Source organism: Haliaeetus albicilla, chromosome 19, assembly GCF_947461875.1.
Source record: "Haliaeetus albicilla chromosome 19, bHalAlb1.1, whole genome shotgun sequence".
NCBI classification, from domain to species: Eukaryota; Metazoa; Chordata; class Aves; order Accipitriformes; family Accipitridae; genus Haliaeetus; species Haliaeetus albicilla.
Window position 1 is genome coordinate 3,476,492 of NC_091501.1, and position 23,453 is coordinate 3,499,944.

The 23,453-nt window shown below is 52.2% G+C and overlaps 2 protein-coding genes across 3 annotated transcripts; both read right to left on the reverse strand.

Annotated features, from left to right (window-relative positions):
* Positions 1-3,573: 3,573 nt before the first annotated feature.
* Positions 3,574-13,852, reverse strand: MCM5 (minichromosome maintenance complex component 5). 2 transcript variants are annotated; one of them, XM_069807351.1, is made up of 17 exons: positions 13,740-13,852; positions 13,111-13,293; positions 12,079-12,205; positions 11,838-11,966; positions 11,231-11,403; positions 9,794-9,949; positions 9,533-9,699; positions 8,726-8,897; positions 8,439-8,550; positions 7,522-7,665; positions 7,132-7,197; positions 6,023-6,199; positions 5,804-5,916; positions 5,468-5,596; positions 5,071-5,213; positions 4,383-4,510; positions 3,574-3,934 (listed from the first exon to the last, which is right to left on the reverse strand). In XM_069807351.1, the coding sequence occupies exons 2-17, from the start codon at positions 13,275-13,277 to the stop codon at positions 3,833-3,835; spliced, it is 2,205 nt and encodes a 734-aa protein (XP_069663452.1). In that variant the 5' UTR covers positions 13,278-13,293; positions 13,740-13,852; the 3' UTR covers positions 3,574-3,832. The 2 variants fall into 2 exon arrangements, with proteins under 2 accessions (XP_069663452.1, XP_069663453.1); XM_069807352.1 differs by having other exon boundaries at positions 13,769-13,831.
* Positions 13,853-16,726: 2,874 nt separating this feature from the next.
* On the reverse strand, positions 16,727-23,238 carry HMOX1 (heme oxygenase 1). Its single transcript, XM_069807353.1, has 5 exons — positions 23,001-23,238; positions 22,552-22,669; positions 19,661-20,152; positions 18,940-19,048; positions 16,727-17,458 (listed from the first exon to the last, which is right to left on the reverse strand). The coding sequence occupies exons 1-5, from the start codon at positions 23,150-23,152 to the stop codon at positions 17,322-17,324; spliced, it is 1,008 nt and encodes a 335-aa protein (XP_069663454.1). The 5' UTR covers positions 23,153-23,238; the 3' UTR covers positions 16,727-17,321.
* Positions 23,239-23,453: the final 215 nt, after the last annotated feature.

A 23,453-nucleotide genomic window follows, 5' to 3' on the forward strand; every position in this document is an offset into this window, starting at 1 on the left:
GGACAGGCAAGGAGATGAAGTTGCTTGCTCAACTGGCCCAGTAAACCAGTAGCAGAAAGGGAGAAGGAGCCCCAGCTTCCTTCATCTGATGTCGGTGCTTGGTGGACCAGCTCGGGTAGTTTCTCACACTGCCTGTATCAGCATATTCCGCTTCCCAGTGTTTATCTCACATCCTTGAGCAATAGCCCTCAGGACTCTGCAGTTTGGTTTTGTTTTATTTTATGGAGGAAGTGACACTCACAACACACTCAGAGGTTAGGTTGCTGCATTGCAACAGCTCCCATCCTACACGGAGATGGAAGAGATCCGAGCAGTGCAGATGTGATGACTCAGCTTTGCTGGATTTTACAGTAGTGGAACTCTGCTGACATTTCCACAGAGGTATTCTCATAAGCTCAGTGTAAGAGGAAAGAGAATCAAACCCAGTGAAGCTGCCCCAAAGTTAGCCACCCGAAGAAAGCCTTCACCAAAGCCCTTCTCCTCTGATACAGCAGTGCAGCACACAGGGAGGGAGGACAAGCACATCTCCCCAGTTTGAGATGCCTATGATGCAAAAATACCTACTCAATCTAGTTGCCTTGACCTCATTTTGTAGGCAACAGAGAGAAAACAAATGCAATTAGGGCACAGCTTCTCTGGTTTCTTTTAAACATTTACTTTGGATAAAACACTGTGCTCCTGGTCTTCCCGCAGAGAACTAAAAAGGCTGGCAAGAGCCCAGTGCCCTGGATCTCTTTGGAGTGAGAAACTCCCCTCCGCTCACACAGATTGACACACCTTGTGCAGGATTACACGTAATCCGCAAGTTCTTCGGGGGTAATTCATTGTGGCAAGGGGTGGGTGGCTCCTACAGAAGCCCAAGCTTTGAATCAAAGGCACCTGAGCATCCCTGGTGGCTACCTGGCTTGGGGTCGTTACACTCGTCCGACTGTACTTCCCAAGGAGACGAGCCAAGGGTGGGGAAGAAGCCTCCTGTGACGCAGCACTGAGTTAAAGAAGGGACAAGGTCAGCTCTGTAGGTTAGGTAAGGGAATGCTGCGCTGCTCAGATGTGGAGTGGCTACGTCTGTCTGGTTTTACTCTCCCTGTTGGCCTTGGATTTGAAAACGGTATTTTTGGTCACCTAAGGACACCCAGACAGGGACTCTGTCCCAAATCTCAGCATGCCAAAACCTCAGAGGTGATGAAGAAAGACACCTTCACCAGGAGGATGACCACTCCTTTATCAAGTAGCTATTATTTGAGGAAAAATCTGGTCATCTTCACCAGGAGGACCAGCAATCTCTTATCAACTAGATACCACCAAGCACTACCACTCTACCCAAATGAGAACTGCTTTCCTCCCAAAATTTCCCTCCGCAGTGTGCTGATCAAAACAAGTTGTTACTAATCAGTGATCTCTAGTTCCAAGATAATGCCAGAGTTGCGCACATCCCAGCTCCCCTTCTTGTGATAAAGCTGCATACATTAGTTGCTGAACAGTGTTGTTTCAAGCTGTATGTACACTTACATAACCTCATACCATATAATCAACACATTTCATAGCAGGAAGAGATCAATCATTCTGATCCCCGTCACAGAAATATACCTCTGCTCCCGATCATGTCGTGAAAAGAAAAAAAAAAACCCAAACCCCACAAAGAATTTCCAACCTCCGCACCTGCCAACGCCCAGCATAGCTTGATGTACCTTGAGATGTTGGCTCTTTTAAAACCTGTGAGCACCACACAACCACCACTGACAGTCAGCAGCCGAAATCCAGCCATCCGCTACTGCTCCAGCACGGAGCAAAGATCGTGAGGAAAGGCTGGGGAGAGGTCTGCAGGTGGAGGGAAGGAAGAAAACAAGAAGCGTGATGGAAACGGAGCCCGTTGTGCTGTGTTCCTGTTCCCAGTCCCCTTCCCAGGACACTCCCCACCCAGCCCATCTCCATCACTGGGTGCTCTTTCCAAGCCTGGGAACAGAAGCTCGCAGCCTCCTCCGCGGGCAGCATTAACAGCAGGCTGTGGCTACCGGTCCCGTACTCACCTCTCTGCTAGCTTTGCTCTTGTTGCACCTCTGGAAGAAGGACCATAGGTAAGACAGGTCCTGCCAGCATCTCCAAAGCAAGAATGGAGGTACTGGGATAGGGTGGCAGGGGGGAGAGACCTGTAGGAGCCGTCGCTACAGCGCGACATGGGCTACGGCACGTGGCAGAGAAACAGCCACGACACCGCGCTGCTGCTTCCAGACCCTGTTGACCCTGCTCTAATGGGCCACCTCCCGATGCTAAAATATCAAGTGCTTGACCAGGGGCATGGGAGCTTGTGAGGGGGGTGGGATGCTTTCAGACACTGGCAGTTTTGGGAACTTCACTCTCCAGGTGAAGACCTTGCCCTGTTATTCTCACTTCCAATTATTCCCCCTCCATGGAGCAGCAGCTCAGGGAATCTGCCTCCCCAGCCAAGGAGCAGTGTGGGGAGAGAAGGCATCTCTTTTTTTTTTTTAGAGGGAAAAGAAGGGTGCCTGCTTTTGCCCCAGCATTGCTTGCTCCAAGAAGCCCCGCAAGGTGCCTGGCACCTGCAAAAATACTGGGCAATAAAGTCGCCGGCGTGAGCTTTCTGGAGACCCATTCCTGCAGGGAGCCTTTGGGACAGCCTCCTCTCCCCTCCAGCCCTCCACAAAGGTCGGACCCATCTGAAAAACTGGGGGAAGAAGAGCAGGGTGCTGTTTCTCCAAAGTGCAGCCCATCTTGTCAGGGCCACCACCACCCCATCCCCTGCAGATGGACCCCCCCAACCCCATAACCAGCTCCAGCCATGTCCGGAGCGCACCGTGCACCTCTCAAAAACCCCCAAAGAGAAGCCAAGAGGGATACCGTTCAGTCCCCATGGGTCACAGCTGAGCCCAGCCCTTGTGTGACATCTGCCAGGCTGGGTGCACCCCACAGCCCACCACCCCGTCCCAAAGGGACCCCTTGGATTCCCCTCTGGGAGGAGGAGGAGGAGGCAGCACTGCAGCCCAGCATCCTCAAGGCTCTGGTACCCTCTGCTGGCCCTGAACGTTTTCTTCTGCTAATGAAGCCTCTCCTGGGGGGTGTTTTTCAGCCTGAAGGTCACTCACAGACATGGCAGCAGCCTCTCCGGCACCTGCAGCGGCTTCCCATGCCTCCAGCAAGGCTTTGACACAGCCCTTTACGATGCAGGGTAAAGCGTTTGCCTGCTGCAGCCCTTGGAGAAGGGCAAGAGGGATAAGGAGAGAGCAGCTTTGAAGCAGGGAACAGCAGGTTGTTTCCTTTGCTGCTGCTGGCAGACAGGGAAGACAGCAGCAGCCTGCACGCAGCGACCGGGTAAGCACCGCTGAGCCCAACAGGGCAGCCTGCGAAACAGGATTTATGCCTTAATAGACAGATCAAACCCTGAGCAAGAAAGGAGTTTCTGCCTTCAGGGGTGCTGGTGCTGCCCACGGGGCTGTGTCCTGCCTCGAGGTGAGACCCCAGGATGGGCTCTGGGCGAGTAGGAGGGATGCCTTTCCAACCAAAATCCTGCGCTCCCTCCAAAAGGGGAAGGGGATACATCCAGGCAGCCAAGGACCCTGGGCTACCAATATTAGTTTTTATTTTAATACAAACTAAAAGCTTTTGGAGTTCAAAGAAACATCAATGTTGACACAGTGACAAGAGCACCCAAGGAGAACCCTGACCACCCCAAACCCCAGTTCCAGAGGGAAGCCCTGAGCTGTTTGGCTCCCCAAGGAAAAGCTTCTTCCAGGAGCAGGCTCCGACCCCACGGGACACTCTGCCTGCACGTGGGCTCATGTCAGGCAGCAGCGGTTCCCTCCCCACGCACGGGATGTCACTTGATGCGGTAGAGGACTTTGCGTTGCATGCGGTGCTGAATCTCCCCCCGCCGCATCATCAGCTGCAGCACCTTGTAGATGGCGTGTTCCGGGTATTTCTGGAAAAGGGGAAAGCAGGGGGAGATGAGCCGGCAGGGAAAAGCTCACCGGAGCCCAGCGGGAACCTGCAACCACCACTAAAGCCTGTCTGTGCCTCTTGGAGGGAGGGAGCCCGGTGGCACCAGGCGCTGCTGCTCCTTTCCCCTTTTACTATTTCAGGTCTGACTGCAGCCAGTCTCACAAATCAAACAGTTCTGGTTTCAAGGGTAGGACCCCAACCTACCCAAACAGCCCCAAACCTCAGTGCTTTTGCAGAAAAATGAGTTCTTGCCTCACACTCCTTAAACTCTGCAATCACATTGCGCACCACTCCCTACAAACAACTTCAAAAGCACGTATGACCAAAAGGCTCTCCAGCCACCTCTTGGGGAATGGGGTTCACCCCCCGAACGGCAGCCTGGGGTCCCTGGTTTCACAGCCCGACCCTCCACAGGGTCCCTGGCCCACCTGCCGCATGAAGTCCTGGACGATGCTGTGCTCCGACACCTGAGAGCCGATGGCAAAGCGGCGCTTGAGCTGCTTCTCGATGCGGGACAGCATCTCTTGGTCCTCCTGTGTCGTGAAACCTTCTGCCCCTGGAGGGAGAGGCTGTGTGAGCTCTCTGTGCCGCCCAGACATCACTCTTAAAGCCAAAGTGCCCATCTCCTGTGTCTCCCACCACACCCGCACACCTCTACGACTTCAGGGAACCCACGAGCAAATCCCACCACCAAAGGTTGCGGAGCTCCAAAGACGCATCTGAATGTGGACCTGACTGCTGGAGCTTCCTTCAAAGCCTTTGTGCCACGCTGCCTCCCAAGGGAACATTTACCCCCACAGGTAAAGATGTTAGAGGACAAAAAGGCTGACGAACCACCTCCAGCGCTGGACTCTGCCCTTGGGACCACAAGGGCCCAGACCTTCCCTCCCTTGCCCAGCACGGATGGAGACCCTCAGTGACGTTTCTCATTGCCCTCCCTTGCTGCCACAGGCATTGCTTTGCCTTTGCTCAGAAAACAGGTCCAGCACCTACCCCGGGGGGGTGCCTGGTAGCACCCCCAGCCTGGTCCGGGGAGGGAAGCTCATTTCTCCTTGTCCTGAGCAGCCAGACCAGGCATGTCCCTCCTGTCCCCAGCACAGAGCATCTCCCCCTCACCTGACAGGCTGCCCGACATGGCCGCATCAAGCGTGGACACCTGGAAGAGCCGCAAGGCTTCCTCGACGTCTGCCTCAGTGGCGAAGGGCTGAAGCTTCATCTTCCCCAGGGACTCGGCGATGCGCACGATGGCCTCCAGCTGCCTGCGGCCAAAGGAGACGTTCCCCGCTTTCTACTGCGGCTCTGAGGGGTCGTCTCCTTCCCCCCGAGCCCTGACACCCACTTAACCCCACTCCAGGCACCTCCTGTCCCCCCCTGCAGCACCTCCAGCGTTGCCCTGTTCACACAGGGCTCCCCCAAATCCCAGCACCCCACTAACTCCCCTCCCGGGCTACAACCAGCGATGCAATCCCAACCCCGAGGGTTTCGGTGGGGAGAAGAGAGCAGGCTCGCTCACCGGACAGTGATGGGGATGCTGGAACGCCGGTCGCTCTCCTGCTCGTGCTGGCGAGTGCCGCTCCGCATCAGGACGTAGCGGTTCTTCAGCTTCTCCGCTGCCGCCGCCGACAGCCGAGGGCCACATTTCCTGCAAGGGGGGGACAGGAGATGGACGCAATGTCGACAGGGATGGTCCCCTGGGCAGTGGTGGGGGGTCCCCGGGCACCCCTCGTTTCCTCGGGCCATGCCGCAGCACCGCTGCGAGCTGCTCTCGCTTCCCTTTTTTTGAGGCAGGAGTTAGGAAAAAAAGGTCACCCAGACAGAGCGCTCGCAAAAAGTCGTGCCTCACACTCACGTCCGACAGAAGGAGATGAGCTTCTTCAGCTTGTTCAGCTCGATCTCGCCCTCCACGGCCTGGGTCTGGGTCAGGGCGCTCACGTGTAAGGACATGACGTGCTTGGCCAGTGTCTAGGAGAGCAGAAGGCAGTCAGGCAGCAGGAACCCCCTCCCTGCATCCTCCTCCTAAAAAATGGGGCATCACTACTCCCAGCTGCCCCCGTGCGCCCCGACCCACCATGTCTCGCTCCTCATTGTGCTCATCCTTGACGATGAAGATCATGTCAAACCGGGACAGGATGGTGGGCATAAAATCGATGTTCTCCTCGCCTTTGGTCTCATCCCAGCGCCCGAAGACGGAGTTGGCAGCTGCCAGCACTGAGCAGCGGGAGTTGAGTGTGGTTGTGATTCCTGCCTGCGGGGGGAAGGAGAAATGGATGGGGTCAAGACCACATCCATGTCACAGCAGGGCTAGAAGGCTATCAACTCGTAGTGAAAGGTCCAAACCAGTTTGCAAGGACTCATCCTCAATCACTTGCATTTAAATAAAACTCCCTATGTAGCACCCAATTGCTCTGTAATCCACGCTGGAGAGGGGTCAGCACAGGAGCTACGTGGGGCTGGACCCACATGTCCTTCTGGAGGAGGACTGGCTTCAGCTGAGGCTTGAGCACCGAGTAACTTCACTTAAAACCTCATGTCAAGGGCAACGACACACAAGACCCCATCCCAAGTTTGTGATCTGAGTTGGAAACGTGGCAGCCAGGTCCGAGTCCCCCCAACAGCCCCGGGAGCAAAGTGTGGGTTTGCAGGTAGCAGGGCAAGAGCGAGCAGCAAGGAAAAGCCGTGGTGGGTGCTCAGCTGAACAGCTAAGGGGTGAGCCAGAGCGACCAGGAGGGAGCAGAGGTGCTACAAAAAAAGGCTGAGCAGTGGAAATGAAGAGGAACTCTGATTTGAGAGAAGATCTGGCACCAGGATGTCAGGCAGTTTCTATAGATCTTCTGAGAGGGTGGAGAGCAGTGGGAAGGAAGAAAATGAAGTGATATCAGGCTGTGACACAGGGACATTAGCAGAGCTACTAAATCTAGAGGAGCAGAGGACAGGCAGAACAGAGGGAGCTCGTTTCAGTCCTGCCAAAGTTCAGGCTGCCTGAGAGAAGACAACCCAAAGCCTACAGGCAGGGCTGACTGGTCTCAGATCAGAGAAACCGGTAACCATCAAAACCACTGCCTGGACTCTAAAATGGGCAATTCTGGCAAGAGATGCCTGGCCACTGGCTGCTAGGCTCTCAGAAACCCAGTGGCAAGTCAGGCTCCCGCCCCGGGGCAACACGCACCCGTAACTCACCTTAGCAATGGAGATGGTCTGCTGCTCCATGGCCTCGTGAATGGCCACGCGGTCATCCTCCCGCATCTTTTCATCCGAGGTGGGAGAAATGAGGCGAAGAGAGGGGAAAAAAAAAAAAAAAAAAAAAAAAAAGTCATCATCAGTCTCTTCCGCCAGACCTCGGCTACACACCCACTGACGCTGACCCCCGAGGTAAAACTCTGCAAAGACCTCTGCCCAAGAGCGCAGGACGTAACCAGAGTTTCCCTGCAGCCTTATTTCTTTCCCCAAAAGAAAGCGAGGCAGCCTCAGGAGAGTCACCCTTTCTCCTGCAGCTCTGGGCTCTCCTGGGAGAAGCCGGCAGCCCAAGGGCTCTCTTCCCCGCTCCCACGCGGGCGGCCCCACGGGTACCTTGTCGAACTCGTCGATGCACACCACTCCCCCATCCGCCAGCACCATCGCTCCTCCTTCCATGAAGAAACTCCTGGAGGAAGGGTCGCGGATCACCGAGGCCGTCAAGCCGGCAGCGCTGCTGCCTTTCCCCGAGGTGTACACCTAGTGGCATGAGGGACAAGGAAGGGGACAGCACGTCAGCCGCCGCGGATCCCAGGAGCCCACCGCTCCAGATGGAGGACAAAGCAGCCCCGGTACCGCAAAAACCAGAGCTGCTGGAGGAAACACAAGGACCTCCAGGAAAAGCCCTCGACACATGCCAAAAGCAGACCTGCTGGGTACCGAGCAAGACTATTGCCTAGTCCCAGGCGTTGGACTAAGCAGCTGTGACGCACCAGAGGGCTTGAAGACACACAAATACAGGTATTAAGTACAGAACAGGGAGTGATTCATTGTTTAGTGGGCTGCTGCATTAGCTTTGTTTTCCCCCTGAGGGAACAACGCAGTCAGAGGCTGAGTTTAATAGAGACTACAAGAAAACACAGCTGAAAATATAATTTCATGCCTGGGCTCAGCCTGCAGGTCCGTGCCTGAGATGCAGTCAACTTCATTTGTCCTGACCAGCCAGGCTCTCTGCTGATCAAGTCTCAACGACAAACAACAGCATCAGTCACATCTTTGGACGCCTGCAAATAGCCTGGCTCGTATCATAATGAAAGGCATTACCTGCTTCCCCTTCCCTCCCTCGTCCCCTGCCCTGCGCCCCATCTCTTCCAGGCTAGCACCAGAAATGGCAGTTCGCACCTCTGGCAGCCAGTCGAGCTGTGGATGCGAGGGCAGGTATCTGCTGGGACCACGGTCTGGTCCTCGGTGCTATGCAGGGAGCAGAAGGAAGAAACGAGCCGTGATACAAGCGAGCACCTCAAACCACCTACCCCAATGGGCGAACACTTCTCGACGAACTTCAGCAGCTGGGATTTGGCCGTGCCGGGGTCACCCAGCATCAGTAAGTTGATGTCTCCTCTGCGGGTCAGCCCATCTGGGAGCCTGGACAGTGGGAAAAAGAGAGGGAGGAGAGACGGTGAGTCTTTATCTTGATAACCAAACGTTGCTGACTAGCGGCAGGCGGCTGGCAGCACCGCCAGAAGACCGTACGAGGGCTTTGTGCCATGAACGAGACCCCTGCCGCCACGCTCTCTCCACCAGGCTGACTTTTCCCCACCTCTTGCGAGAGCCTCCAAATAAGAGGCAGGCAATGGCCTTCTTGATGTCGGTGCTGCCATAGATGGAGGGTGCGATGCTCTTGGCGATGGTCTCATAGATGTTGGGCATGGCAGCAAGGCGACGAAGTTCCTCCTCTTCTTGAGGGGTCACCGAGCCAGCAAAGCTGTGTCCTGTACAGGGAGGAGGAGAATGATGCAACAGCGAACAAATGTTTTAAAAACAGCGAACAGATGTTTTAAAATAAATGACACTACTCCCCCCACACCCGCTACCGCCAAAATCCCTTCTGGAAGATCATGCCAAGTGCCACCAGGTGGGAAGGGTGGAGAGGGCAGGCGTTTGCTATCCCAGCAAGGCAGGCTGTGTCCTTAGAGGCTAGTAAGAAAAAGCAAGGACCTTGGACAAAGCAGCTCTGGAGGAACCAGCGGGAGAATTACAGTCAGAACCATGTTTTAAATACATAGCTCGATTTTAACCATCGACTTCAGCCCAGATCCTCAGGGATGGCTTAGCAGATTCCCACTAAGATCAATAAGATAAAAGCACTTAAATACCTTGGAGGACTCAGGCTGAAGCTTCCTCGTTTAATATCACTGAGAAAAAGTCACACAGGACATGACTATAGAGCATTCAGGGCAAGTTAGACCCCTGGACTGGCTTGAACCTTCTGCTACATAAGCAGCAGAGAAGGACCCAGGCTGTGACTTCATGCAGTCCTTGCTGAGGGACCACCTTGTTCAGGAAGGGACCGTCCCCACATGAGGCTACCAACACAGACCACATGGCCACCAAAAGCAGCCCTCACCTGAGCCCTCCACGTCCACCTGGATGCCCACCACGCGGATATAAGCGCTTCGGATGCCCACGCCCACGTTATCACGGCTTCTGTTCTTGCTCTGGGTGGATTTCTTGATGGAGTAGATGCCCATGATAGTGACTCTGTTCCCTGGGACAACTTTGTCACACAGGTACCTAAGAAAAAGGAGAAAAGCAGAGGATGGTAGTGGGCAAAAGGATGGCACCAGCAATACCCAGTGGGGTCAGGGTGGGGAGATCGCGCCGGTACCTGTCGCAGTACAGCTGCAAGTGCCGGGGCATCTCCCCGTGCGGCACAGCGTCCGGGGACTCCTGCAGCTTCAGAACTTGGAAGTCCACACACTTGCACTTATCTGGCATGATGAAATAGGGGTCCAGCGGGCACTTTGGGCGGCCGGCTTGTTCTCTGTGTAGAGAGATCAATCAGGGAAGGCTGCTGGCACTCAAGAGCTGCCCCTGGGAACCCCCCTGTAGAGGGGACAGCGGTGACAGAGCCCGGAGCGGTGCCCAGCAGGTGAGAAGGGCGGTCACACGGGGACGAACCAAAGGCTCCCCAAGCCCTCTGTCTTGTCTTCAACAGCTGCCAAAAGCGGGCACGAGAACAAGGCAAAGACAGGGTGATACTTGCCCGAGTACTCTCCCTGCCTCCCCCCTCTCCCCCTGCTAGCTAAAAGCAGGGAGAAAGGTAATTAATTAATTACACAGAAGGTGACAGTACAGACTCAACAACACGGCAGGGCATTTTTCTTTACAACCTCATGCACGAAGCAAATGTTAAGTGGTTTCTGGTAAGAAAGCAATTAGCAATGTGACAAGGCTGCTGTCAACCTCCCAGTCTCTCGAGATGTATCTGCCTTGCCAGGCTACAAGCTCTCCAAGACACGGAGCACCTCCACGTCCTGCTGCTGTCTCAGTACATCACGACAGATGCCTGACGCCACGCAGGGCTGTCAGGGAGGGCAACTCGAGAGTGCAAATGCACTCGTGCAGTCAAGGATCAGGAGCGAGGTGCCGTACAGACCATGTGCAAGAACGATCCCTGTCCCAAAGACCTCTCAAGCTGCGTTAGAGGAAAGGTGCAGAAAATAAATACTGGCAGGCATGAGCTCGAAGACACAACCCACCAGGATCGGTCGGCGCGAGAGCTGCAGCACAGCGGCAGCCTGACGCTCACGGTTCGCACGGGAATCAAGAGCTGTAAAGCGTGATTGGAAAATTAGTGGCAAAGCATCCCTACAGAAGGTAACGCAAAACAGCCCCCCTCCGGAGGGGGAACACAGAAGGAAGAAGTTTGTTTGAAAAAGGGAAAAACTTAATAGGAAGTTGGGATAGCAGCTTAATGCAGCATTACAGGACAGGTGGAGGCAGGAATGAACCTTTAGGTAAAACAGGCAAAGCGCCCTGTAGATATAACGAACTCCCTGGACACGGCTGCTCAATACTGCTTGCAGAGCTGCTCACGCAGCACCACGACCGGTGTGACCACAGACAGACGGAGCTAAAACCTGCCGGCCACGGGTGCGCGCAGGCTCGAGGGCAACACGAAGGGAAGAAGCAGAGAGCAGCGCAGATGATTCTCCCTTGTGTGACAGGGAGCTGACTCTATGCAGCAGGCGTGGGACAGAGGGGCAGCAGGAGGGGACGCAGCCTTTTTTTTTTTCCCCATCATCCCCACGTCAGTCCTTACGTGTTGCATTTTCTGGGGAGAGCGTAACCCTCCAGGCCTGGGCGCACCGCGATGTTGCTGATGGTGTTGCGGCAGCTGCGGCACTGGATGGCGATTCTGGTGGCTTTGGCTCTCACAGGGGTTGCTGCAATTACAATTCCAGGGATCTTCACAAGGTGGGACATCTGGTCAGACTGAAAGGGAAAAGGTGAAGGGAAGGTGAGAAAGCTGTCACTGGAGGACGGATGGGAAACTAAAGAAGTTAAAGAAACACTGTTCTTCCTTAGCTACGCTTCCCACGTTCATGGAACTAAAGTACCAGAACAAAAAAGCCTGCACTTCTTGACAACATCGCTATCTTGCCCTAGAGTAGTAGGGGAAGATTGCATGGCTTAAGCCACGCTGATTTCAAAACAAAAGAGAAAATGACGAAACGCTGCCTGCAGAACATCACTTATAGCCATAGTGTCCCCACAGCAGCAATCAGTAGTAACAGTCCTTTGCAGTCAGATTTAAGTTGCAGAGCACCCCTGCTTGTAAATTAGTGTACAACCCATGTGATCAAGTACCAAAAGCTTCCTCTGCAATCACACCCCCACACGAGCAAGCCCCGCCACCCGCTGCTCACCTTCAGGCTGCGGATGTTGGCTGCGTTGGCATCCGATCTCAACATCACCTGGATGTCTTGGAGAGTTTCTTCCCCTGAAGGACGAGGACGGGTGACTTCATCTGCAACTTCTTTTGCTGCTTCTTCCAACTACGAAGGGAAAAAACGAGGCTATTATGGGGATGTTACAGTGCGTCGTCAGGGCTGCTCGCACAACGTGACAGTGTCAGCATGCCAGGTTGCCAAACTCTTCCGTCCTTACCAGCTGCAGGTGCTCCGCTGGTTGCTTGTACAGATAGTCAGCGAGATCTTCATCAAAGCTGGCCAAGTCCTCCATCTCCACCTCCACCCAGTACTGACTCAGGTTATAGTGCCGTTTAAGCTCATCCCTGGAAGGCAGTAAGCGGTAAAGGTTTGCAGGACGGAAAGCAGCAGTCACCCACAGTGACCTTATGACAAGGAGGGAGCAGAGAAGGCAGGTTCTGCAGGGAGTTCTTGGTTTGGAAAGCAAACGGGAAAAATCAGGAGAGTGCCAAGAGAAGCCTAGGGGGACCGGGGCAAATCTTTCCCAAACCCACTTTGAAATGTGCCATAAGACCAGGGACACCAGTGCTTGCAGTGACAATGTAAAGTATAGCACTAATTGTTTACTAGAGTTACACAAACAGATAGGCAATTAGAAAACTTCTATAGAGAATAATACATATTATACCTACAATATGATTTTAAAAAAGGAAATAATAGCATAGCAGGCAATGTTCTCCTTAAAAAAGCCAGGGTGCATGAAATGCAGAGACGAAAGGTTAAAGGTTGTCCTAGCCCTTGCATGATGCATCTCCACATTCTCGCACAGTTGTGTCTCCAAGCTGCAGAGGCAAAGGGATGGCCAAGGGACCTTCATAGCCTCAGAAGGCACACATGGACAGTGCTGCACTGATTTTAATGGATACAGACAAAACTCCAGACCAGAAAGGACTAGAGCTTGAAGACAGACTTTGAATTTCAGAACTAGATGGAAGCTTGGCAGTGCAGATCCCTCTATTGCTACCTCTGCCACTGGCTGGCTGCCTAAAACTTTGGGAGAACCCAGACCTCAGTTTTCCAGTGATGTGACATGGGAACAACAACATTTCTTATACTGACAAAGAGCTCTTTACGGTCTATGGGAAGAGAAAAGCTGACATGTGCTATTGTATATCTGGGGTGTGCATAGCAGGAGGGAGGTTAACGGCACACTGGACATGCAAAGAGGAGTGGGGAAGGCACAGAAGGAGAAAAGGGCTCACGGCAGCACCTGTATTTGAAGGTGAAGCCCGTCCGGTCCGTGCCCACCCGGTACTGCCGCAGAAACTCCTTGAACCGCTTTTGCAGCTGCGATTTCCGAACCTGCCCCTCGTCCACTGACGCATCGCCCCCAAAACTGTCGCTGTAGTAAATGCCGGGGTCGTCGAAGCCAGACATGGTGACTGCTGCTCCCCTGTGGGGGTGAGAGCGCACGGTCAGCCCTAACCACCAGCACCACCACCACCAGCACCATCAGCACCACAAGCACCATCAGCACCAGCACCATCAGCACCAGCACCAGGACCACCAGCACCAGGACCACCAGCACCACAACAAGCACCATCAGCATCAGCACCACCAGCACGACCACCAGCAGCACGACCAGCAGCACCAGCACGACCACCAGCAGCACGACCACCAGGACCAGCACCATCAGCACCACCAGCAGCAGCACCAGCACCACCACCACCATCACCAGTACCACCACCACGACCTCCTCCGCGCCAAATCCCCCCCGAAATGCTGCCCCCCCCGCCCTGCCCACGTCCTCCCCTCCCCCCCAACGCCCCCCGGGATCCCCCACCCCAAATTCCCCACGCACACCCCCTGCCCCCCCCCCCCCCCAATCCCGCCCCGCACCTCGCCGCCCGCGGGACGCCACCACCAACTTTTTCGCGGCAAAAACGGCGCGCGGCGGAAACCAAACTGCTGCAACGGAGCGCACCGCCCCGCTCTGCGATTGGCCCGGCCGCAGCTCGCCGCCGCGGATTGGGCACCGGCCGCCCTCCAGCCCCTCCCCAAGAGGAAGAGCGCGGCCTCGCCGCTCGCCGCCGATTGGCTGCGGCGCTCCGCCCCCTGCCGGCCGGGCGCAGTTTGGCGCGAAATCTGGGGGAGGTGAAATGGCGGGCGGGCGGACGGGACCATTGTGGCGGTGGGCGGAGGGGGGGAAGCGGGTGAAACCATTGCGGGCGGGGGGAGCGTTAGTTGCCCTCAGGCGACGGGTGCGAGGCTGTGAGGGGGAGGCGGAGGCCTTAGTTACGGAGAATAAAATAAATTACTGCTGTAGGGAGGGCTGGAGGCTGTTGCTGCAGGGCTCGGTGGGGTGGTAGGGCCTGAGCGGGGTGTCCCTGTGGGCAGGAGGGACCTGGGCCTAGGCCTAGGCCTGATGTGGCTGGCTGTGGTGCAGGAGGCCCACGGCCACGGAGGGCAGGGCAGAGGAGAAACCCGCTGGATGTGGTGGGATGTACTGTGAGGAAAGGGCGGGCAGGTGGTCTGGCTGGGGCCCCACAGGGATGGCCGAGGCCGTGGGGCAAGCCTGATGGCTTGTGAATGGGCTGCTGCCTCAGGGTGTGTGTTCTCCGGGACGCTTTTCTCCTGACCAGTAGTGAATTTTGGGGGGAAGGCTGGCAGGTTGTTGGGTAAGCATTTTGCCCCTTCAGAAATGCGGTAGTGCGCATCCTAAATGGAAGCAAAGCTGGGAAGCATAGTGCGTTGCAAGGGAGGTGTAACTGCAGCAGGTGGAAAATAAAGACCGTCTCGTTGTTGCAGAGAAACCAGCTCACATGTTGCAGACAAACCAGATACATTTGAAACGGGGAGCCAAAGGAACCTTAGTAGATATAGTAGATATATGGATGTAGGTAGGAACTATTTAATAATTATCTAGCTTATAGTGAAGTTAAAGAAATTTCAATAGAGGTAGACGTGGCCCAAGAGGATGAGAAGTGATGCTAAACGTTTGTATTGTTGAGGCTGGCTGGGGCAGGAGATGATAGTCCCTGATAAGGAGCAGCAGTCGACCCCAAAAACCAGCCAAGACCGGCCTTGTGACTTTTTGGAACTAATTTTAATATGAAGTGGGGATAGATCATGCCTATGTATAGGCGTATTGCAAAACACCATGTATATGTAACACTTGACTGTATAAATTTGAAGCGAACTGCTGAGTCAGGCGTGCACAACTTTGGTGGGACTACCCCCCATGCTGCCCAGCACTGAATAAACATACCTACTTTACAATCTCACTGATTGTGGAGTCTGTTTCCACACGTCACATTCATAAAGATTGTAGACGAGTACAAGAAAAGCTTTAGTCTTCGCCTCCAAGCACTTCTTTAGGCTCAGTGCGGAGTCTTTCAGTATGCAATAGCACAATGGCTGTGAGATACTCAAAGCACCATACCCCTTCTGCCGCAAGCAGGGAGGGGATGATGTCAGTCTGCATCCAGGTTTCCTAACTCTGAGGTCACAAGTTACAATCTCTTTGGGCAGGGGAGAGGGGCTGAGTGTGGTGGAGTGCATTTCTGAGCTCATGGGCATTTGTTTGCATGTTTGGGAGGTTTAGCTATTCAGCATGGTTGAGTGAACATAATTATTTAGTTGGGGTGGGTTAGAGGGACCGAATAGGTAGAACTTAATATAAATTTGAATTAATGAATAAGTTCTTGTATTTGAATAGCTATCAAGCCTCATATCCCTGCTTCTCAAACATCTGACTATCTTTTTTTAAGAATTAACTATTTTTTCTACCAGGGGTTGGCAAATGGGTCCAAATAGAGAAGTATTAAAGGAGATTTCTGAAGGGATCTAGGGTAGATAAGAGCCTGAGAATAATGACAGTCCCTCTTTCCCACTGCTTATTCTCAGCAGGACCTGCCTTCTGATTCTTGCTCTTTGAGCAGGTTCAGTGCCGGTCATTAAAACAGATCAGTAGGAAAGCGTGTCTTTGGGATTAAGGTCACAGCCAGAACAGGCAGCATCGTAGAGACAGGTTGATCACAGAGGCTTTCTGGTAGAAAGAGAGGAAAGGAGTCAGAGGTGATAGATAATGGCCTTGTCGGTACCTGCTGTGCCATACCTGAACTGCAGCCTCTCCTGCAGTGACTCCTGTGTTAGAAGACCCTCCAAAGCAGATAGGGCCTATGGCCATAACAGTGGCTGGCCACAAAGCCAGACCTCCAGATCTGCCTCGGCAAAAGGGGAGGAAAGCAAGCTGCCTGTATGGGCTGCTCTAGCAGCGCTGTGTGTTTGGTGTGTCTTTAGCAATGGCATGTGCCTGCCGAGCCCTGGGAGTAAGTTGGCTTAGTTTGTTACCTTGGTGAGAGCATGCAGTTGCATGCTTCATGTCTCCCATTTAGCTGCCTCATAGGATCAAAATCTAGTGTGCATTTCATTTCTGGGTGGTGAAAACAGACTTGCTTTTCTGATTCATGCTGAAGTTCTCGCAAAGGCAGTCTGCTAACTGAGCCCTTACTGGTAGTGGTCAGGGAGAGCTATCCTGGTTTCGACCAGATGAGGGTCCCGTCACCTTTTGCTTTTAATAGTATAGCAACCAGCTCTTACGTACAGCTTCCACCCCTAAAAAATACTTTGTACGCTCACAGAATTTCATGCCATTTCTAGAAATAGAGACCAGCATGTAGGAGCTGAAGAAACCTGCCCCAGCCTGTAACAGGTTATTGTTAGCACTGAGTGGGAGCAGAGTCTGGCTCTGATGATAGCTCCCACTTTCATCTATTGACATGTCTGTGGAGGCAGCAGCTCCAAAAGACATAAAACTGGGAGGAAGAAAGATACCTCCTTTCTCCCCAGGTAAGGCTTTAATAATAGGAAACACCAGGCCTGAAGACTTTACATTGAAGTTTATTATGTATATAAATTATATAACCAGACAAGAGAATGACACTGATCTTCAACAACCGTCTTCTGCTTTTTAAAAAACAAAAATGATTGGAAAAAGAATTAACAAAGACCTACTAGTGTCATATAAAACAGTCTATAACCCACAGGAGCCACATGGCTCCACAGAAAAAGTGATCACAGTATTATCTAGCAGTATAAAAAATTGAGCAAACGGAGCTCCGGGGAGCTTCATATTTCTGAGAAGAGACAGATGTCAAAGCTGCATTTCCGATCCTGTAGGGTTTTTGCAGGCAGTCTGTAAAGCAATGACAATTCCTGGCCATTGTTTTTAGCCTTTTCTACCCTTAGTTTTTGGTGATAAAATTAGTCTCTGAGAAGAGCTCACACCAAGCACGGGAGAGATTTTGCCTGAACCTCCTTAGCACGCTCTTTGATTTCTGGGGAGAAAAGTCTCCTAATATTAGTGGCAGAGCCAAGATCACAGTACTCAGTCAGGGGGAATTTCTCTCACAAGGACTGGGAAGGTGGATTAGTTCAGGGTGAGGGAAGGCATGAAGAGAAGGTGAAGGTCCTGCTCTTTCACATGGCAAATAAGCCCAGGGCAACTGTCGTGGCTAGGAAGCTGAGCGCCAGGATCCACCGCACCAGGCGAGTGATGGGCATCATGTCTGTGGGTCTCCTGTTTGTGTTCTTACTTTCTTGCCCAGGTGCTGGACCTAGATCAAATATGGAGGAAAAAAAAAAAAGGCAGGTAAGAAGAGGTTGAGGCAAGAAGCTGCCACACTTGCTCTCCCCAGTCCCAGAGCAGACCTTGCTGGAGTGGTCAAGGGGAGAAGGAGGAAGCCCAGACCTCATTTGGGCTGGGGGGAAACAGTGGCAGCAGGTTCTGCTCTCCTGGGGTAGGTGAAGAAGGGAAGCAGCAGACTTGACCTGGGAATCTCAAAGGCTCACGACCTCTTCCCTTGTCTCCTTACAGGCTTATAAATGCACTGTCCAGCTCCATCAAACCTCTGATGTGTGCAGAAGACAGCCAAATACTTAAGCCAGAATTTTAAAAGGCATTTTGTCTCCTACTTCTCATTGATTTAATTGGCTAGGCCTCTAATGACCTTAAACAGGTAGTTGTTAGCACTCCAGACAAATAATTTTCCCAGTACAACTTCAGGACAGGATTCCTCATCCAACACCAAACTTTTCAGAAAATCCTACTTTAATGAGTGCATTGGGAAAGGAGCGGCAAAGTTTCACAGAGAACTTTTACTGCCTTTCCCAAAGAAGCTGCTTTAAGCTTCATTGTATAGAGATGCACAAGACAAGGTTTGCTTTTCATTCTTTGCCACAGGAAAACTGTGGTTCAATCCAGTATGCACTGAAAAATCTCCATTTTAGCATCAGAATAGGTAGGTCATAAGGGCTTTTTTTATTTGAATCACACATTATCAGGGAAACCACTCTCCTCTGTCAACATCTGAGCCTGCTCCTCCCTCAGTTACAAGCCTGACCCCGTGAAAAGGGATTGCTCTGCTTGTAGCCGCTGTTCAGGCTTTGCCTAGTTCGGGATCAGCGCTTGCCAGTAGTGGGGATTTTTCAGTTTTGCAAAACTGATGGGCAGCCTGTACATCCTCACTTCCTAGCTGGTTACATTTCACCATCCAGAACAATGCTCACTATCAACCCAGCACACTTTCAGAAGTGTTTTCAGTAAATACTTCTGGAAGGCAGGAAAATGACCACAGGGACACTTAGTCCAATAGGACAGGCTGTTGGATAAGGCTCTGTGTCTGGAAGAACCTCCTGTCAGCATCACAGCACCACGGCTGATCTGCTGGGCCCAAAATTGCCACCTTTACTTCTGTGAACTCAAGGCAAGTTTTCCCTGTGGTCAAAACTCACGTGGCAAATGAACCTTACACCTGTTAAAACCTAAAAGGAGGAGAGGGGAGTCTCTTCTTGTAAAGGTCCCTCACTGATGCTATTTCTGGGGAGCCCACATGTGTCATCCTTGCTCTGTCATGCCTAGAAGAGGCTTTGCACACACCAGTGCCTCTCCTTGCACAACCTACTGATGGCTGGAGAAGAGTTGGGGCAAGCACCTCATGCTTATTTCTCGGTGGCTTTTACAAACAAGAACAGAGGAAGGGAGGAGAACAAAACCACAAGGGGCAATGTTAAACACCTGCCCTTAGAAGTGTCGTACCTTGCTCATGTGATTTGTTAACGTTCCTTGTGCGAAGCTCTGCCTTCGGCTGCACGGTGCGACCATTCTCCTGGCCCTTAGACACCAGCTCCTGCAGCGCCTCAAACACCTGAGAAGAGGGAACGCTGTCTCATTATGTGGCCTCCTCTTCTTCTTTCACTAGACCCCTTGCCCCTGCCCTAGGCACTTTAAGGACTAGAGGAAGACACAAGCCTTCAGTCTAAGTCTCCTGGCACTTTTTGCATGGAACATAATCTGCCTGTGGGGTCAAGAGCATGTCTTTCAAACTCCTTGTTCACTTTACAGGTTCTCCCTGACGCTTCCAGCTCAGGAGAAGGCTATTGCCCATCTTCTGATGGTAAGGAAAGCAAGGTAGCTGTGCATCTAGTCAGCACCCACAGAGGACCTGTGGAGCTGTACTATAGCGGTAGGACAGATCGGTGGTGATCCCCACTCCCAGTATAAGCCCTCATTCATATCTGAATAATGCCACATGGAAGAGACTGAATTGAAACCCTAAGGGAGGGAGAAGAGCTTTTCAGAGACCAGCCTTTTACTAGGCTCCCAGCTTGGACAAGCGTAGCCATCCAACTCTGACTGGCTTGCCCTAATCCACAACTTCCCATAAACTCCCTGGCAGAAATACCGGCTTTGCCTTTGCCCTGTAGCTATTATCTTGTTTCAGAGAGGGTGTGGACAGGAAGGGCTGTTTGGTTGTTACCTGTATATTTAGCAGGAATGCTTTCTTGGCCTCCTCCAAGACTCTTTTCTTAGTGGCAAGATCCATCTCGAGGGCATTCATGCGGGAGCGATAGAGCTGCTTGAACTTGGTGGCGTTGGAGACTCCATCGAAGGTGAAGAAAGCCAGCCCTTCTCCAGTGGCGGGCAGCTGGAGGGCCTTTTGGGCAATTTTCTTCAGCACCTGTCCCCCAGACAGGTCTCCCAAATAGCGAGTGTAGGCATGGGCCACCAGGAGCTCTGGCTGGTTCTTGCCTACGTAGTGGAGCCTCTCAACATATTTCTGAGTAGCCTCAGGACACGGGATCTCTGCCCTCCAGTTGCTGCCGTAGAAGTACTCCAAGTCCTCCTCCAGGGCAGCTTTCCGGTGCAGCTCCGCCGGAAAATACACAGGGGCATAAACTGGGTTGTCCTTGTTACGTTCAATCTCTTCTTCCAGAGCAGAGTAGATGAAGTACAAGGATGCCGTAACCAGCTGAAAGAGAAGGAAGAGGATGAGCTACAGGTGCATCTGTCTGTCTGCTTCAGGTTTGGGGGACAAATCCTACTAATGAAAAAAGTTACTCATGGGCGCACCCAGTGTGACTCACGCACATCTGTGACGTTGCAGGTTTCCCATGTGGAAAACAGAGTCGCAAGGTGCAGTGAGACACAGTTTAGCCCTTCCCCTTCTGCTTGAGGCAGCATCAGGTAAGATCTAAGCCCTTTCCAGCAGATGTTGGTCTTACCTGCCCTTAAAAGCAGCTGCCTCCACCTTCAAGTTAAAGGTCTTGCAGCTTGATGTAATGGAAACTGAAGCCCTATTAAATCATGCCTGGTCTATTCTCCTCATTCCCTCGGTCAACAGAGAGGGTATTCCCAAAGGTATATTTTCTGGTGCATTGTTCAAATCTGAATGCTTCAACATGTGGCTTCCCTTTGTGGGGCCTTGTGAGACGATGACACACCCTGTTTATTTTTCAACATATTCATCCTGTTGGCATCCCACCATCCTGGGAACTGAGGCACCACTGCTGTCCTCATTCAGACTTGCAAGTGGGGTTGCCTCCTTGGTTGCCTCGAGGAGACAAGATAAAAGGGGGCTGGGAAGCACAGCCTGCCTCTAAAAGATGCCTTTGTGAAGGAGCGCTGCGAGGATGTGTGTTCTCCTCTCTATTTTGAAACCATTGTTATTGTTGTTTTTCCCAGCTTACGCGATACTTTCTTCTATCTGCCAGCTTTTCCACGTGGCGTAAGACAATCTAGCTGTGTTCTTTCTTTCCCTGGGCATTCTGTTTTCAGAGGCTATATTGATATTTACAACTACCCCGCCCCTTCCTTACACTGGAATCCCTTATCAACAGCAAAGGGTAAAACATGAAGGTATTGCAGTACAGGTGAGTCAGGTTTGGGGGGGGATTACACTGATGACAGGAGAGAAAGCAGTTTACTCTCCCACAAAGCAATCAGTTCTGCAGTAAAAGAGTTGCCGTTTCAACTTTTCCCCACTCTGCCAGCAAATAGGACTTTGATAAGCACATGGGCAGTGGCTTGGTTGTGGAAACAAATACTCAGAGTCTGGGGAGTCAAGTGTCAGGACACATACATAGGTTTGCCAAGAGAGTAAACAAAAAAAGAGGTTTTTAAACAGTACCATGTTATCCAGCTTACTGGAAAAGGAACAAAATATGGGAACATTGCCTAACCAATGAAGAAAATATAACTTGACTGGATGTTTTCAGAGGCAGGTAGTGGTTTAATGGGAAATGTGGCTTTTGAAAACTGTCATTTTTTTAAAACCCATGACACATCTCACTGCCCCTGACGGCATGTAACTATCTTCTAAGAAAGTGAGCTGTATTCCTGAAGGCCTGACTTTTTAAGTTATTGCCAGCCTGTCTCAAAGTTCACTGCCTAACCAATGCTGCATTTCTAACACCAGGAAGTCAGCACCTGAGATTAAATTTATGCTTGACTGAATATCCTGAATGTGACCTGTCAGAAATAAGTAGTCTTTTTCCTACTCTTGTGGATTTATTTGCCAAGGAACAATTCAACAACAAAGTAATTAAACCACAGGTTGGATCACTAGCTGTTATTTGCAAGCCCATACGTCACATCCTATAGCCTCCCAGGAATTTCTGGCCCAGGTGTGTGCTCTGTTTTTGCTCATGGTGTTGTTATGTGGCTCAGATCCCAGGAATCACGTATCTAGCCAGGTTAGGTGCAAACTAATGTCTGCAAATGTTTGTCTTTTATCTTAAGAAAAGCAACAGGCTCCTACCTGTTAGTGGCAGACATGGCTTGCTCAAGCTCAGTCTGCCTTTGAGTTATTATTGTTCACAATCTCAGCTCTGGTATAACCCAAGTGACAACAGAAACACTGCAAATTTCAGTCCCAGAGATGATCCCACATCCTCATTTTCTCCCTATTCCATCATTATTTCTAGCTGTAGCTGCTTAGAGTGTTGTAAATTTAGTATTCTCCCTCTTTTTGGCATTTCAGCCGCTCAAGTATCTGCACATAGTCATATCCCCATTAGCTATCATTGCCAATAATTAACATGCAGACATTTATGAAGAAAGAGAAAAGCAATTGCATTAATCCCATCACACTCTTAGTCTTTTTATCCTGTTTCAACTTGGCTGCCCATGGTGATATGCACAGTCCTGCCCTGCCTTTTGCAAGAGGGGCCGGAAAGATCTTAAGGTGCTGGAGTTTGATGAGGAGGATGTTTTGCAGAGGAGATGCTGACACCAGACAGCTGTAATGCAAAACTCCTTCCTTGTGCCATCCCCATCCTCCCCGCTTTAGTCCCTGTGCAGCCTGTCTGATCTAATAGTGTATTTCCTGCTGAGGAAATCCCATCCCCGAGCAACGCTGCTATGAAATACCTTAAACTCGTGGAGTGACACCTGCCCCTTCTGGAAATTCCTCATGAACGGCGTGTTCTCCGCCTGCTCGTGCACCTCCTTGGTAGCTTCCTTCATCAGTTCTGACAGGTCCTTGGACCTGCAGGGGAAGAGCAGCAAAACAGACGTCAGTGCTGTCGCTCTCCTCTGGCAAAACAGATCTTGGCTCTCTAGGAAAAAAGGGGGAGCCTGGGATGGCAGGAAAAGGAGCAGAGCATTCCCGAGAGCCACAGGTGGGAAGTGGGGAGCACTAGCATCCCAAACGCTCTCCGGAGCGAGGAAGACTGACAGACTCCATCCAGAGGTGAGAGCAGGAGCATGCCGTTCCCTGCAGAGCAGAAACAGGAACAGCATGCCTAAAGGCAAGGGGAGAAACACAATACTCTTCTGGCAAAAAAAAAAATTCCCTCTCGTTCCCATCCCGCTCTCACCTTTCGGAGCTGTGTGTCTGGGAAGTTTCCATGTTTCTCCCCGTCGTTTCACTCCTCCGCTTCCCTGTTGTTTTTGCTTGCTCGTGCTTTCCTCCTTCCCTTCTGCTCCCAGTACGGTGAAGCTCTTGAGCTGGGCAGCCCAGCTCCCGCATCCAGCTTTATACTGCCAGGCCACGTGAGCAGCCAAACTGCTGACCTCAGTGTGAGCACAAACTTCTTGCAACACCACCGCACTTCCCTTCCCAGCACGGCTGTCGCCCTCTCCTCGCCTGCAGCCCCAAGGGTCCAGAAAGAAGCCACCTGATATGTCTTGATTACTAAGCACAAACAAGAGGATGTCCAGCGACTTCTCCTTCAAGGCTGCCTGGTTCCGTAACCCTTTCGGCGCAGTGCCCGTGGCAGGCAGAGCCCAGATGCTGCAAGAGGTGCTCCTTGTGCTGGGGGCAGCGGGGT